This window comes from Xenopus tropicalis, chromosome 6, assembly GCF_000004195.4.
Source record: "Xenopus tropicalis strain Nigerian chromosome 6, UCB_Xtro_10.0, whole genome shotgun sequence".
In the NCBI taxonomy this organism is placed as follows: Eukaryota; Metazoa; Chordata; class Amphibia; order Anura; family Pipidae; genus Xenopus; species Xenopus tropicalis.
In genome coordinates, this window is record NC_030682.2 from 14,452,549 (window position 1) to 14,465,495 (window position 12,947).

Below are 12,947 nucleotides of genomic sequence, written 5' to 3' on the forward strand. Positions count from 1 at the left end.
CCTACTTCCCTTTGGGCAGGCTTGGGGATGTGCTTGTATGTGAGCGGCACTGGAGACATTTTGGCTGGCAGTGGGGAGTAAAGGACATGGAACGACACAATAAAACGTGGCAGCTCTCACAGACCTTACAGGAGACTGACATACTGGGACTGCAGGACAAGGGGCTTTGTTGTGTATAGCGAGGTGTGGCCAGAAGGGCACAGGGACATCCTGTTGGGGAGTAATGGGAGCAGCACTAGGGATATTTGGGACACATTAAGCTGAGGCTCATTTATAAACACTTTTTATTCCAGAGAAATTCCAGAGGTTTCTAAGTAATGTTAAAGGTACCATTAGTGAAATGCCCCCCCATGTTCTGTTTTACCCTCTCCCCTTGTACCAGACAGAACATTTTTTATCTTTCTCAATGACCCTTTATGCCTCATTCTAGCCGCCAGTTTCTATTCCCAGAGTTAATGCCCTTTATTTTTTGTTTTACAGCAGTGCTATGCATATAGCGGGAGGCCTGGGAACAGATTTCACTGCATGCCTTGCATTGTGACGGGCTCTCTGGCTCCTTTTAGCCCTCCTACTCTAAACATAAAGGATACAGTTCAGTTCACCTGCTATTAAAGGAAACACCGAGCCAAATTAATGAACAATTGCTCAGAATTCTTTTATTTTTATAGTTTTGAAACTACAGCACCACCTGCTGTTCAGTTTGGCTGTCTGTTCAGTTGGCTGAAAATGAAGTTAATGAGAAAATAAAAGTCAGTGAGCAGGGAAGAGGCACCTGATGTTTCCCTGGTTGGTTTTAATCAGAGCAACATCCCAAGACTTTCCTTTTCCTTATAATGTCATGTTCTACTGACAGTTCCCAGTCATGAAATGAACAGCAGGTGGCGCTATGGTATCTAATTCATTACTTAGAGCAGTATAAAACTGCCAGTGTCCCTGAAAAGCAGAACAAAAATAAGTAAATTGTAAAAGTGCTCAGAAGAACACTTAATATAACATAAATATGTCCTGAGGTTTTACATTCCCTTTTACTGTGCAAAATCATGAAGGTTTTAACACAACAACACAGAGAAAAATGTACTTTCTTTGTGCTTTTTGATTAAAGTCACTTTATTTGTGTTTCAGCTTTCCGGTGTGTGATTTCAAGCAAAGTGGCATAATCATCAGAGAGGGTCCGGAAAAATAAGTCAAACATATTAGGGAAATGGAAAAAAATCAGCGTCAGCTTGCCTGCAGGGGTAATAGATCCTACAAACCAGACAATTTAGATGACTTCCATCTATAACACACAAACGTAAAGCGAACATATTGTGTGAAAAAACAGTATTGTGCCAATGGACTGTACTCATCTAAATACAGAAGGAATGGGCTTTAAAAAGTCTTGCTGATTTATTGAAAATTTCTGCAAAAACCCCACTAGCCCCGCCCATCTCTTCCACTTCCTACTGCCTCCTTTCCCAGGCTGTGCAGGGGGGCCGGCGGCACTCATTACTGTAGGATAGGAACCAATCAGCAACAAGGCTGACCTGATAGGGAACTGTCTTTGTTGTCTTTGCTTGTGTGAGTGCAGGGCTGTGATTGGCTCTCCCCCTCCGACTGTGCTTCTGACAGGGACCATTTGGACACACCCACCGCTCCAATAAAGGGGCCATTTTTACAGACCAAGGTGAAACCAGCACCGTTTTTTGTTTATCCTATATGACTCCTTTAAAGGGCAACTTTCTCTTTAAATATAGATTCCAGAGAAGCCCGGTCGGTCGTTGTTGAGCTGCTCCTGACCTTTGCCCAAGGGTGGTACGTTTTATTACCCTTTGTTGATACAGTGGCAGCATATGGCACAGGTGGAGCTATAACATTATATATATATATATATATTTCCAAGACAATCAAACTGCTTATAGACAGCCTGTTCCTCAGGTGGTGCATGTTGCTAATAAATACTGTAAAACCAAGTGGCTACCATGGGGGGCAGGGGGAGTGACTGCTCCTAGCATAGTGCCTCCTGGTTTGCCCAATGAGCTGCCATGTTGATGCCACTGTGCAGGCCTGTACTGGGGGTCAAAATAGCCCCTGGCATTTCAAGTACACAGAGGCCCAAACAGCCCCACCCCAGCCCAATAAATAGTGAGTGTCTATGGCATCTTACAGCAGCCCCTCTGGCATTTGCCAGAACCCACAGATTGTCAGTCCGGGGCTGCCACTGTGTGTAAATGCCATTCTCCTATGCACAGGATGTAAAGAGCTACAGAGACCCTGCTGAATGTTACAGTGGGACAGACAACAAACACTTCATGAACTGTTCATTATTAAATGAAACATTCAGCGCAATGGAGGATCAGTAGGGCACCCACTGTCTCGGGTGGCACTTGCATGGGCAGGTACACTTTTGCCCCGAGAGAGGTTAAAATGAAGAGGGTTTTATACCCCCTTTAAATGCCCCATTACACTTGCACGGTTAAATAACTGGGCTAAATATAAGGAAATATAAAATGTACCTGGCTGCTGTTCCAGGGGCTACGGAGATACACCCTTCAAATCATTGCCAACCTCATTCCAAAGGTACCGGCTGTGGTTATGGGGCATCCAGAGCCCCATGTGACTCCTCTGAAACACTGAAGTGCTATCCCTGTACCTATCCCCAAAGGAGCACTCATGCAGTCGAACTTATTCCAGGTGAACTTCCCCTTTAATCCCACAGATGAGAAGAGCAAGCGAATAAAAGACAAAAAGGTGCGTTTTATAACAATCAACAGTTTATTAATGATATGGCAAAAAGCTCTTACCGTTCACCAGAACTGTGTAAAAATTAAAAAAAAAAAAAAAAAAAGGTTTTGGGGTTTTTTGTAATTTTTTTATTTAAAGTAAAAATAAATAATGATTATTATTGTTCAGTGTCTCATATATTTGGGCTCTAAATCAAACAAGCAACCTGGCGTCAGGTCGCACCTATTGAGCCAACGCTGCCATCGCCCGTGTATGTATGTATGTATGTATCCAATGCCTGACAGTAAGCGGAGAGAGGCGTAGCAGTGCCCCCTTGATGTGAGCCCCAGACACTACAGCCATGGTGCAATGAATGGCGAGGGGGGCGGGGCTTTTGCAGGCAACCGCAGGATACACTAAATAAGAGGCGGGCAAGTTTACATGTGGCTTTAGTTGGCAGCCCTTTCACATTCAGTACAGTGTCGCTTTGCACCCACCGGTTCCCCACCCGCTGACAGTGCTGGGCATCGTATCCCATAATGCAAAGTTCTTTTGGACTGATACAGAGCACTATGCTATGCGCATACAGCTTATTAGGTAACATGACAATCGTAACGTCAGACATGAAGCGCTAGGGCCTCATTTTCAATATGTCAAAAATTATTTTTTGAAAAAAAGTACAACCGTTTCCCACCAATAAATGAGCTCGTGACCACGCTGGACCGGTACAAGAGCCCGCTGACACCGTCAGTTGCACATTCCTGTCCAGTTGTGTTCCTCTGTTGCATTCAGGGTTTCTGAGGCAAAAGATTGACGCAAAAAAAACATCATTCAAGTTCTTCTTTTCTTTAAAAAAATTCTATATATTATATATATATATATATTTATATGTTCTGCATTCACGGTCATTCTGCTTCACTCTCCTTCCTTTTGGCACCTACAATAAATGAAAAACAATATATTGTTGTTGGAATGTTCCAGCATTAGCCATTACTATCTGCTCTACCCAGAATCATATATACAGCAGGGTCCCCCACCCGACTTCCTCCCCTGAGCGTGCGTAAGTTTAATGCGGCAGGGGGGAGCACTGGCAAGGGTCGGGTCTGGGCCGCCGGGGCCCACTGGGATTTTTCCGGTGTCCCAGTCCGATCCTGTGTGAATGTCAGTCCGAATGGGGTTGGGCAGGTTTTAGTCAGCTCGCACATCACTTACAGGTAGATGAGCAGCCCAGGGATGACATCCAAACATAATGAACCATTAGCTAATCCAGGGCTGCCCAACTGGAGGCCAGATTTGGACCTTCAAAAGATTTTTATGGCCCTGAAACTGCATAAAAGCTCCAATGTCCTCTATGGGTGACATCCAGTGTCGGACTGGGACCCCAGGGGCCCACCAGAAAACCTCTAGGCCCATTCTCCAAACTATATTTCCTCCTTTTTTCACTCAATCTCTTTATTCTTAGTCTCTTATTTACATGCTAGCATCTATCCTTCCATCTATTTCTTCCCATTCAGAAATAGTAAAAATACCATTAAGTAGACCAAATGGTCAGAAACAGGAGGGCCCATTGTCCCCTGGGAGTTTTCCTGGTGGGCCAGTCTGACACTGGTGACATCACTATTATGTATAATCTAGCCCCCCCCCCCCAAATATGTCCAACAGTGAATAGCTGGCTCACTATCTGGAAACAGTTGGACAGCATTGAGCTACACAATGTCAACTGCAAATGCTACTGTGAGGAACACCCCTAGTAAGTCTGCAGCAAATCCTTTTTTGGGGTTTTTCCCCTTTAAGTGGCTTGCCCCAAGAAATTGTTGCCCGAAACTCCTTTTCTCCTTATATAACTCTGCCATCCCGCGTAGGTGCCCAAGGGCTGGTTTGGGAACCACTGTTTACATCTCCAATATTCTGTCATTGTGTGGGAGCCCGATGCCATTACCTGCTGGAGAGAGCACTAAGGCCTGTAGAATGTCTGACAGGGAGATGATTCCCACAATGCTGTCTGCTTCATCTACAACTACCAGTCTGTGCACCTACAAGAGAAAGACCCATTAAAACTGTGCATAAGAGTATAAGCAAAGCAAGAGTCACACAAACCCAGAGCAAGGATAGCTGGCAGATTTCTGGGTAACTCCGGCCGCCCAGTGGCAAATGGGTATTTGTATATAAAGAAGAGGAACCCTGGCATGGAGTGTGCGCTGGATGGGATGCTGATGGCGCAATGAGGAGATGAGCCAAGTCCATCACCTGCCTCAGCACTTGATCTGGTTTCTGGGCAGCCACCTGGTATTCTTAGAAAGGGCAAGGATACGCAAAGCTGTGCCAAGGTCGGTCAGGCAGGATTTAGTGCCAGATGGGGGGGGACCAAAGAACTACTGATAAAATGGCACAGAAAGGGGAATGTGCAGAACTAATGGTATAACCCAAAGAAAATGCCAGGAGAGCAAAAAGTCTTTTATTCAGCCGGCAGCAAAAGGCAGTTTTCTTCCAAGAAAAACAAAAATAGCTGCCAGCAGCAATAAGACATCATACATAACACAGTAACCGCAGTGTTACCAACCTCAAACCAGGTAGGTGTATGTGGTCAGGCACATAGACCTCTATGCGTCAAGTTCCTAGACCTCTCTCAATGTCTATTTCTCTTCAAGGGAGCTGTGAGACGGACCAGCCAGGGGTTTAAGGACTACTAATCAGCCTGTAGCACTTACTCAGCTACAAGGCCCAAACTGGAGGGCCCCAGTAATTCTCATACAAATGTTCCACCCACATGCGGATCGCCTGGGAAATGACTCATGAGATACAAAATGCTGAGATTATTCAGCGTGATTTTCTCAGGTATGAATCAAAGGGGGTAACTGACAGTACATATCCACTCTGTACCACGCTCACAGGAGCACACAGCTACTAATAACAACATGTACAGAAAGATTTAGTACATAAGAGTAGGGGGGGGGTCTTACCTCTGCCTTCACTATCCGATCCACGATCGTCTCCAGTGTCTCCAGCTTACTGCACTTCACCACGCCTTCGAAATACTGCGATCGGTGCTCTAGGGCCTGCGTCACGGTGATGTCAAGATTATTATAGGTTTTCTCAGCAGCAAGGTTCTGAAAATGAATGATCAAGAATGATCAAGTGCTTCCTGGCACTGGATCAGAACACGGACTGGGCACTAACATTGCACCTTATACCCCACCCTTTCATCTCATGCAGCCAAGGAACATACAGACCCCCTTAAGGCTAATGGTAAAATGGTATACAGCGAGGGGCTCACAACACTCAGTAGCCCACTCCTTTGGCCACATAGAAATTTGTTGATTGGGAGTTTAAAGGGGAACCTGTCACCCAGACATAAAAAGCTGAATAATAAAAAAAAAAAAAAACACACATCCATACCCATTAATAATGCATTTAAAAATCCTAGCTGTCAATCATATATTGCCTGCCCCACCTCTATGCCTTAAGGTGGCCATACATGAAGCAATTTCAATTACGCGAAAGATCGTTCCCACCCTCCACTGACGTTCAGGGCTGAATCATCAGATATGGAGGTAGAAACAATAGAAATTCTACCTCCTTCTGCCGATTCAGCCCTGAACGTAGATTTTGCTTGGGCGCCTTCAATGGTGCCCGATCAAAATCTATTAACTTGGCCGATCGACGAGTCGACCAATAAGCCTTGTTGAGCCGCCATACATGCACCGAATATCGTACGAAACGAGGTTTATTTTGCTTGAGAAACACAACAGAAATACATTTGAAATTATTTCTTAGGGTGACAGGTCCCCTTTAACAGAGCCCGATCATTGATCACCAATAATATTTTGTGTCAGTCAGCTATTTGCAAAGAATGGGGCTTGCTACAGTCAGCTTAATAGGTAGCAATTCTGTTGCAAAAAGTGTTACTTAGGAAGGTCTTGGTCGCCCACTAGTGGTTGAGGTTGTTATGTACACCCTGCTCAAACTGTCGCTTCCAGCAAGTTGTTATATTCGGTACCCAGCGTGCCATCAAGTGCGACTGCCTTCAGAGGCCCCAAGGCAGCAAGTGTGGGAGGTTCATGGGGTGTAGCTGTGCCATTTCTTTTTTTAATTGGGTGTCCTCCCAGTGACCATTGGTCTAATAATTGGGGGGCTGTTAACTATTAATGTGGGACCCTCATGGGCATCCAGCCTTTACCTCTTGGGGAACTACCACTTGGCACATTATGAGGGTCTCCTATGATGCACCAGAGGTTGCCCATCCCTTTAATAAACAAAAGGTTGTATCTAGAGCCCTGCAATGTGTTACTGTATTTTATTCCCAAGCATGGAATATGTCATGGAGGTATTTGTTTTTCAGCCCCAGCTGCACATATCCCCGACTGGGACTAAATCTTGGAGCTACTCAGTCACACAGGGAGACAGACTACACAAAACACAAAAGAAGTGTACTTACAATTACATCAAATTTGGAATAAATATCTACAACTTTTCCTACAGGAAGAAAGAAAGAAGAGGGAGTGAGTAAGTGCATTTCCCAATCGGATCTTAGAACTGCGCGGGTCGCATCAGTGCCGCACGTACCGGACTCGCCCACCACCGGCAGCGCCGAGACTCTCCTCTCCACGAATATATTCAAAGCTTTAATGATAGGAGTGTGAGGGTGGATGAAGGCAATGTTGTGGTATGTGCCGATCCCCAGCTCCTCTAAATTTTGTTTCATGAAGGCAGGCTTTGGCATTTCTGACACCTACAAGAGAAGATGACAAATATTAAGGTTTTTCTCTTTAAAACACCATTGCATTGCAGGTACTATTTATTTCATTGGCTTTCAGAAAAACATTCCAAGATGTCTCCCGTTTCCAATCAGCTGTCTACCCTTTATGCAAGAGGTTATCAGACTTTCAGCTCCAGCCCCCAACTGGAGGTCCAAGCTTTGGACAAGGGACCCGGTTAGCTGATAATAAGGATACAGATATAGGACAATGCCGGTGTATCAGCCACAATGTGGCCAAAAGCATCAGGAGAGCCACCGGTCCAACATCTCCTTCCCAAAACAAGGGGATTCATATGATGCTGGTTTTCCATTTCCCTCCTCTTCTGGGAAGGCTTTCCACTAGATGTTGGAACATTGTTGGTGGCTGGCTCACAGTTGGGGTTCCAATCCACCCAACAGGGGTTCAGTTGGGCTGAGGGTTCTGTGCAGCCCAGTCAGGTTCTTCTACTCTCATCTCAGCAAACCCATTCTGGCACCGAAACAGGGTGGAGCCTCTCTCCAACCATTACCACAAAGATGGAAGGACAGACTTATCACAAATGTAGTTGTATGCTGTGGCTATAAGGTTTGCTCTCAGTGGAACCAGGGTTCCTAACCCAAACCATGGAACACAACCCCAGTCCATTATTTACCCCCTCCACCAAAGTTCTCTTTGAGATGGTAAAACACAATTGGGATCATCTATCAACACATGGCAACCAATCAAATTGTTGCATTCACTGTTCTACCAGCAGCTGGCTGGAAAAAGCAAACCACTGATTGGCTGCTATGGGTTACTGCCCACAGGTAAATTTGCCCAGTGTTGATAAACGAGCCCCAATGTATCCCTTCAATGGCAGAAGCATTAACAGCACTCAGGCCCATGCATTGGAGATGGTGATTCTACCATATAGTGTGTTTTCACCCCCAAATCTTCCCTAATTGACCTTCAAACTGGGCACAGAGCAGTGATGGTGCCGAACGCATATTCATTCTGTGTCCCCCAACACTGCTCCCCCCAAATCCCTACAGTTTGGGAACCACTGTGTAACGGATCCAGAAGAAGAATAGTTTGTGTGCCCTGTATAAACAAACCCTCTTCAAATTCAAAGCTTTATTCAGCACCACATTAACAGACAATGAACAGAAGATACAGCCAAATTGTAAATACTTCTCTTCCTTCAATAAGAGTCACGGTATAGAGTCAAGGAAGAACTGAATATTTAATGGCATTCTCACATTATCCCTCCTTACTGGGGATGAAGAACGAGACACCAAGGCGTTAAGCTTTTTTTTTTTTTTAATGAGCGCTTAATGCATGAAATCACCAGCGGATTTTTCAAATGCATAATTATGGTTCTGAGCAAGGTTTGCCAAGTTCCCGCACTGATATATCTTCTGCAAAGGCTCGGCTGTTGCCATTCCAGCCTGGTTATACTTCTTATTCCGCTGTGTCTAATTCCAAGGGTAAAGACACACAGAGCTACTTAGTAGCAGCTACTTGTCACTACTACTGCTAGTAGCTCTGTGTGTCTTGACCATATTGGAGTCTGTATACTCTGCGCTGTCTCTAATCCTCCCCATGCACAGGCTTGTATAATCCATTCTTGAGCAATAATACGCTAGTAACCAGGTAGCCGAACAACTTTGAGCAGATGATTATTGGTCTAATTAGCCAATATGGAGTGACTTATGCCAGTTCCAGGTAGTAGAAAGGAATGACCCAGATCTCTCTGCTCAGTAACGAGCTGATTAACGAGCTGATTTCTGCTCCGCACAGTGGCTCTGCCTATTTTTAGCGACTGACACATAAGGCAATTACAGCAATAACGAGTCTGTGACATGATGTAATCCCCTTAATTATCCCCTGCCCTCCACTATACACGTCGTTTGGGAACTTCAGTGTGTTTGGTGGGTAACGAGCTGCTTCTGTTAATCTGATGGAGGGGTGTTTACTTGGAATCTGCCCAAAAGGGGGGCGACTGGTGGACAAGTGAAAGCTGAAGCCCACCTACAGTCTGCATTTAGACAATGCACATTCGTTATTTGGTTTATATAGATTGTATATAGGAAAGAGCATCCCTAACAGACACAGGGCCATAGGTGGAGCTGGGGTGGCAGACAAGCTGGGAGCCTGGAGGCAGACATATTGGGGCTCATTTATTAAGACTGGGCAAATTTGCCAGTGGACAGTAACCCATGGCAACTAATCACATTGTTGCCCAGTGTTCATAAATAAGCCCAGTGTGTTCCACTACTTTTTGGTGCCAAGTTGTTGCTCTATGGGAATCTCTTTAAAAAGGAATTTAGGTTGGTGGAGAAAATGAAGCAGGTGACTCTTCTCCGCTCAATAACTTCATTTTCTGCCGGCTGGCTGCCAGAGGTGAACAGGTTGCTGGGGTATTTGAAGTAGAGAATGAAGTTACTGGGTACAGAAGCATCTCTTGACCCTTCTCTGCTCAGTTCTATTGCTCGCTGTCAGCTGAGAGAGAAAATGAAGCAGACAGGTGATGCTTCTCTGCTCAATAAGTTCATTTTCTGCCGGCTGGCTGCCAGAGGTGAACAGGTTGCTGGGATATTTGAAGTAGAGAATGAAGTTAATGGGTACAAAAGCATCTCTTGACCCATCTCTGCTCAGTTCTATTTGCTCGCTGTCAGCTGAGAGAGAAAAATTAAGCAGACAGGTGATGCTTCTCTGCTCAATAAGTTCATTTTCTGCCAGTTAGCGGCCAGAGGTGAACAGCAGGGGGCATTGCAGTTTCAAACTCACGATAGCACTGTAAATACAGCTAATATCTTGAAAACTCAAGGGGGGTGCAAAAGTGCTCAGATCAGTTTTACATTGGGTGGTTTAGTCCCATAGATACTATTGGTTAACACTGCTCTTTATTAATAGCTTTTTTTGCCCTCATTTTTCAGTTCACAGATATTGAATAAATAACTTGCTCCCTTATTCCATGTGTTGAAAGGGAGACTCTCACAACTTGCTGACGATTCTGCGACACAAATCTTTTGACCAATTACAACACATTAAACACAAAATACGGAAGCAATTCCCCCCAGTGACGAAACCAATGGATTTTCTATACTAAAGGGAAAAAGAAAGAGAAAAGCAGTAAAGCGAGGGAGAGCTGCGCTCATGAATGAAGGCAAAGTGTGAGGGAAAGTCATTAGCGGATGAAAGGCTGCGTGAATAAATGGCGTTCCCTGGGCAATAGCTCAGAATGGGATGATTGGAGGCGGCCATGGAATTGCTGGGATGCATTTTCATAAGTGAGATAAAGCAGTGTGTAAGCATTTTCCCTAATGAACTGAAATGAAAGCAGGTTGATATAATAAACTCCGGGGGTAACGGCAATAAATTACTCCTTTTATCTGAAAGATTGGCACAGTTTATTCATGTGATTATTTTATTTTCTGCTTAACTGAAATATTTATTTAGCCCTGGCAGTTATGCACTCTCGTAGGCTAGTACAGCCCCCCTACTCAACTGCCCTATGGGATATTGCAGGGGTTTTAACATAAAATGTAATAACACATTCATATGGGAATAACCTATATAGTTATACAGGGAACTCCGAGTATCACTCATGTATTATAAGGGATAATGTACCCCCTACTGTAAATGATAAGGATATTAGCAGTCACTGAGGGGTTCTGTGCCCATATAAAGGCACAAGGCTGCAGGCTGAGTTATACAGGGAACTCTGAGTATCACTCATGTAATATAAGGGATAATGTACCCCCTACTGTAAATGATAAGGATATTAGCAGTCACTGAGGGGTTCTGTGACCATATAAAGACACAAGGCTGCAGGCTGAGTTATACAGGGAACTCTGAGTATCACTCATGTATTATAAGGGATAATGTACCCCCTACTGTAAATGATAAGGATATTAAAAGTCACTGGCCACAATGCTATACTACAGTACACAGATACTAAAAAAAGGGCAGTTTGCTGTCTCTGTAGTTTTTTTTTTTATTAATACTGCTGATTTAAGCTTTAAACATGAGGGCCAGATTGGGGGGTAAAGGGCCTACGGGGGCACCCCCCCAAGGGACCCCTGCAGTGGCCCCCCCCTGGCCTCCTCCACCCACCCAACCCCCTTCCCCAAGCGCGCATACTTAAGCACAGTGGGAGAGAGGGAACTGCGGGCCCCGGAACGCCAAGCAGGGATCGGTTCTGGGCCGGTGTGGCCCACTGGGTTTTTTCCCCATTGCCCTGTTGGCCCAGTCCGACCCTGGATGCAGAGTTGATCAGTTGTGTGAAATACTGATCATGCTTCTGTATGCAAATGTGTATTTCTATATTATGTATATATATAATGTGCATAGAAGTATAAAAATGTGGAAAATGTTCTTACTTACAAAAAGCTGAAGGAACTTGAGGATTCTTTTGTGGGTAAGTATATAAAGTGCATTTCCACTGACTGGGTCAATAACAGGCAATCTGTGGATTTTATTTTTTATCAATGAATATACAGCGTCGAAGAGACTGTAGAGGAAACAAGAAGAGATAAGGGTAATTAGTGCAGGTAAAGCACAGCGTGGGAGTGCAGCCAGCACCCAGTGTAACCCATATGAGCGTAACACAAACACACCCATTGGCTGGGACGACACGGGTCACACAGTTACATAACGCTCATTCAAACATTCCCTTTCTCAGGCCGCAAGGTGCCCAAACAATTACGCAATATTACCTGTGTGTGTGGGAGTCACCTGACTATGACTAAAGACCATGTGATTTCATGGCACATGATGCGTAAAGCAATAGCAGTGACATCAGCGGCGCGTGACCCTTTCTGGAAACACATGGCACAACATTCTTTAGATTACACGTAGAACCTCGCTGTCACCTGTTCAGCTGCATCTCTTTATTTTCCAAAGTTAAGCAATGAGGCCATTTTTTTCCAATAGGTATTAAAGGGTCACTGTTTTTTCCCCCCCAGCAGCTCCCAAATTGGATCTTCTCTTTTGAGTGTCAGTGGCACTGCACATGCTCAGTGGGCTCTGGGCTGTTGTTGGAAAGCTAAGCTTAGGGGTTGTTGGAGATGATAAAGAGTAAAATTATATAACAATACCTGATCGAACTTAATTTTTAACTTTAAAGTCTGATGCAGAATGCACTGGTTTTGAGCTGCCATGTAATATGAATCTGATTTAATTACTAATTAGCCTTCTATACACAGTATATTGTGAGTGGGTCCCTAAGCTCAGGTTAGTGACAAAAGCACAGAGCATGTGCAGTGGAATCAGCAGAAAAGCAGATGGGGGGCTACTGGTAGCACAAATCTGCCCTGCTAAAGGGCTGTGGGGGCCTTGGGCTGGTACAGAACTCCAAACTATAATGTGCAGCATTTCTAGCCTAAAGGTCCCCATACATGGGCCGATAGTAGCTGCCGATATCAATCCCTTAGACAGATTCGGCAGCTAATCGGCCCGTGTATGGGCACTTCCGATGGCCTGCCCGACCGATATCTGGCCTGGAATCGAGCAGATCTTGATCGGCCA

The 12,947-nt window shown here is 44.8% G+C and overlaps 1 protein-coding gene across 5 annotated transcripts in view; it reads right to left on the minus strand.

The window, feature by feature from the left end:
- Nucleotides 1-2,728: 2,728 nt before the first annotated feature.
- Nucleotides 2,729-12,947, minus strand: part of prkag2 (protein kinase, AMP-activated, gamma 2 non-catalytic subunit) — a 149,668-nt gene continuing 139,449 nt past the window's right edge. For 4 of the 5 annotated variants that reach the window (XM_012964332.3, XM_012964333.3, XM_012964334.3 and 1 more), the window contains 6 exons: nucleotides 11,805-11,931; nucleotides 7,264-7,429; nucleotides 7,136-7,173; nucleotides 5,661-5,807; nucleotides 4,640-4,733; nucleotides 2,729-3,637 (listed from right to left, as the gene is read on the minus strand). In XM_012964332.3, coding sequence (XP_012819786.1) covers nucleotides 3,606-3,637; nucleotides 4,640-4,733; nucleotides 5,661-5,807; nucleotides 7,136-7,173; nucleotides 7,264-7,429; nucleotides 11,805-11,931 — 604 coding nt within the window. In that variant the 3' untranslated portion in view covers nucleotides 2,729-3,605. 5 annotated transcript variants of the gene reach the window in all.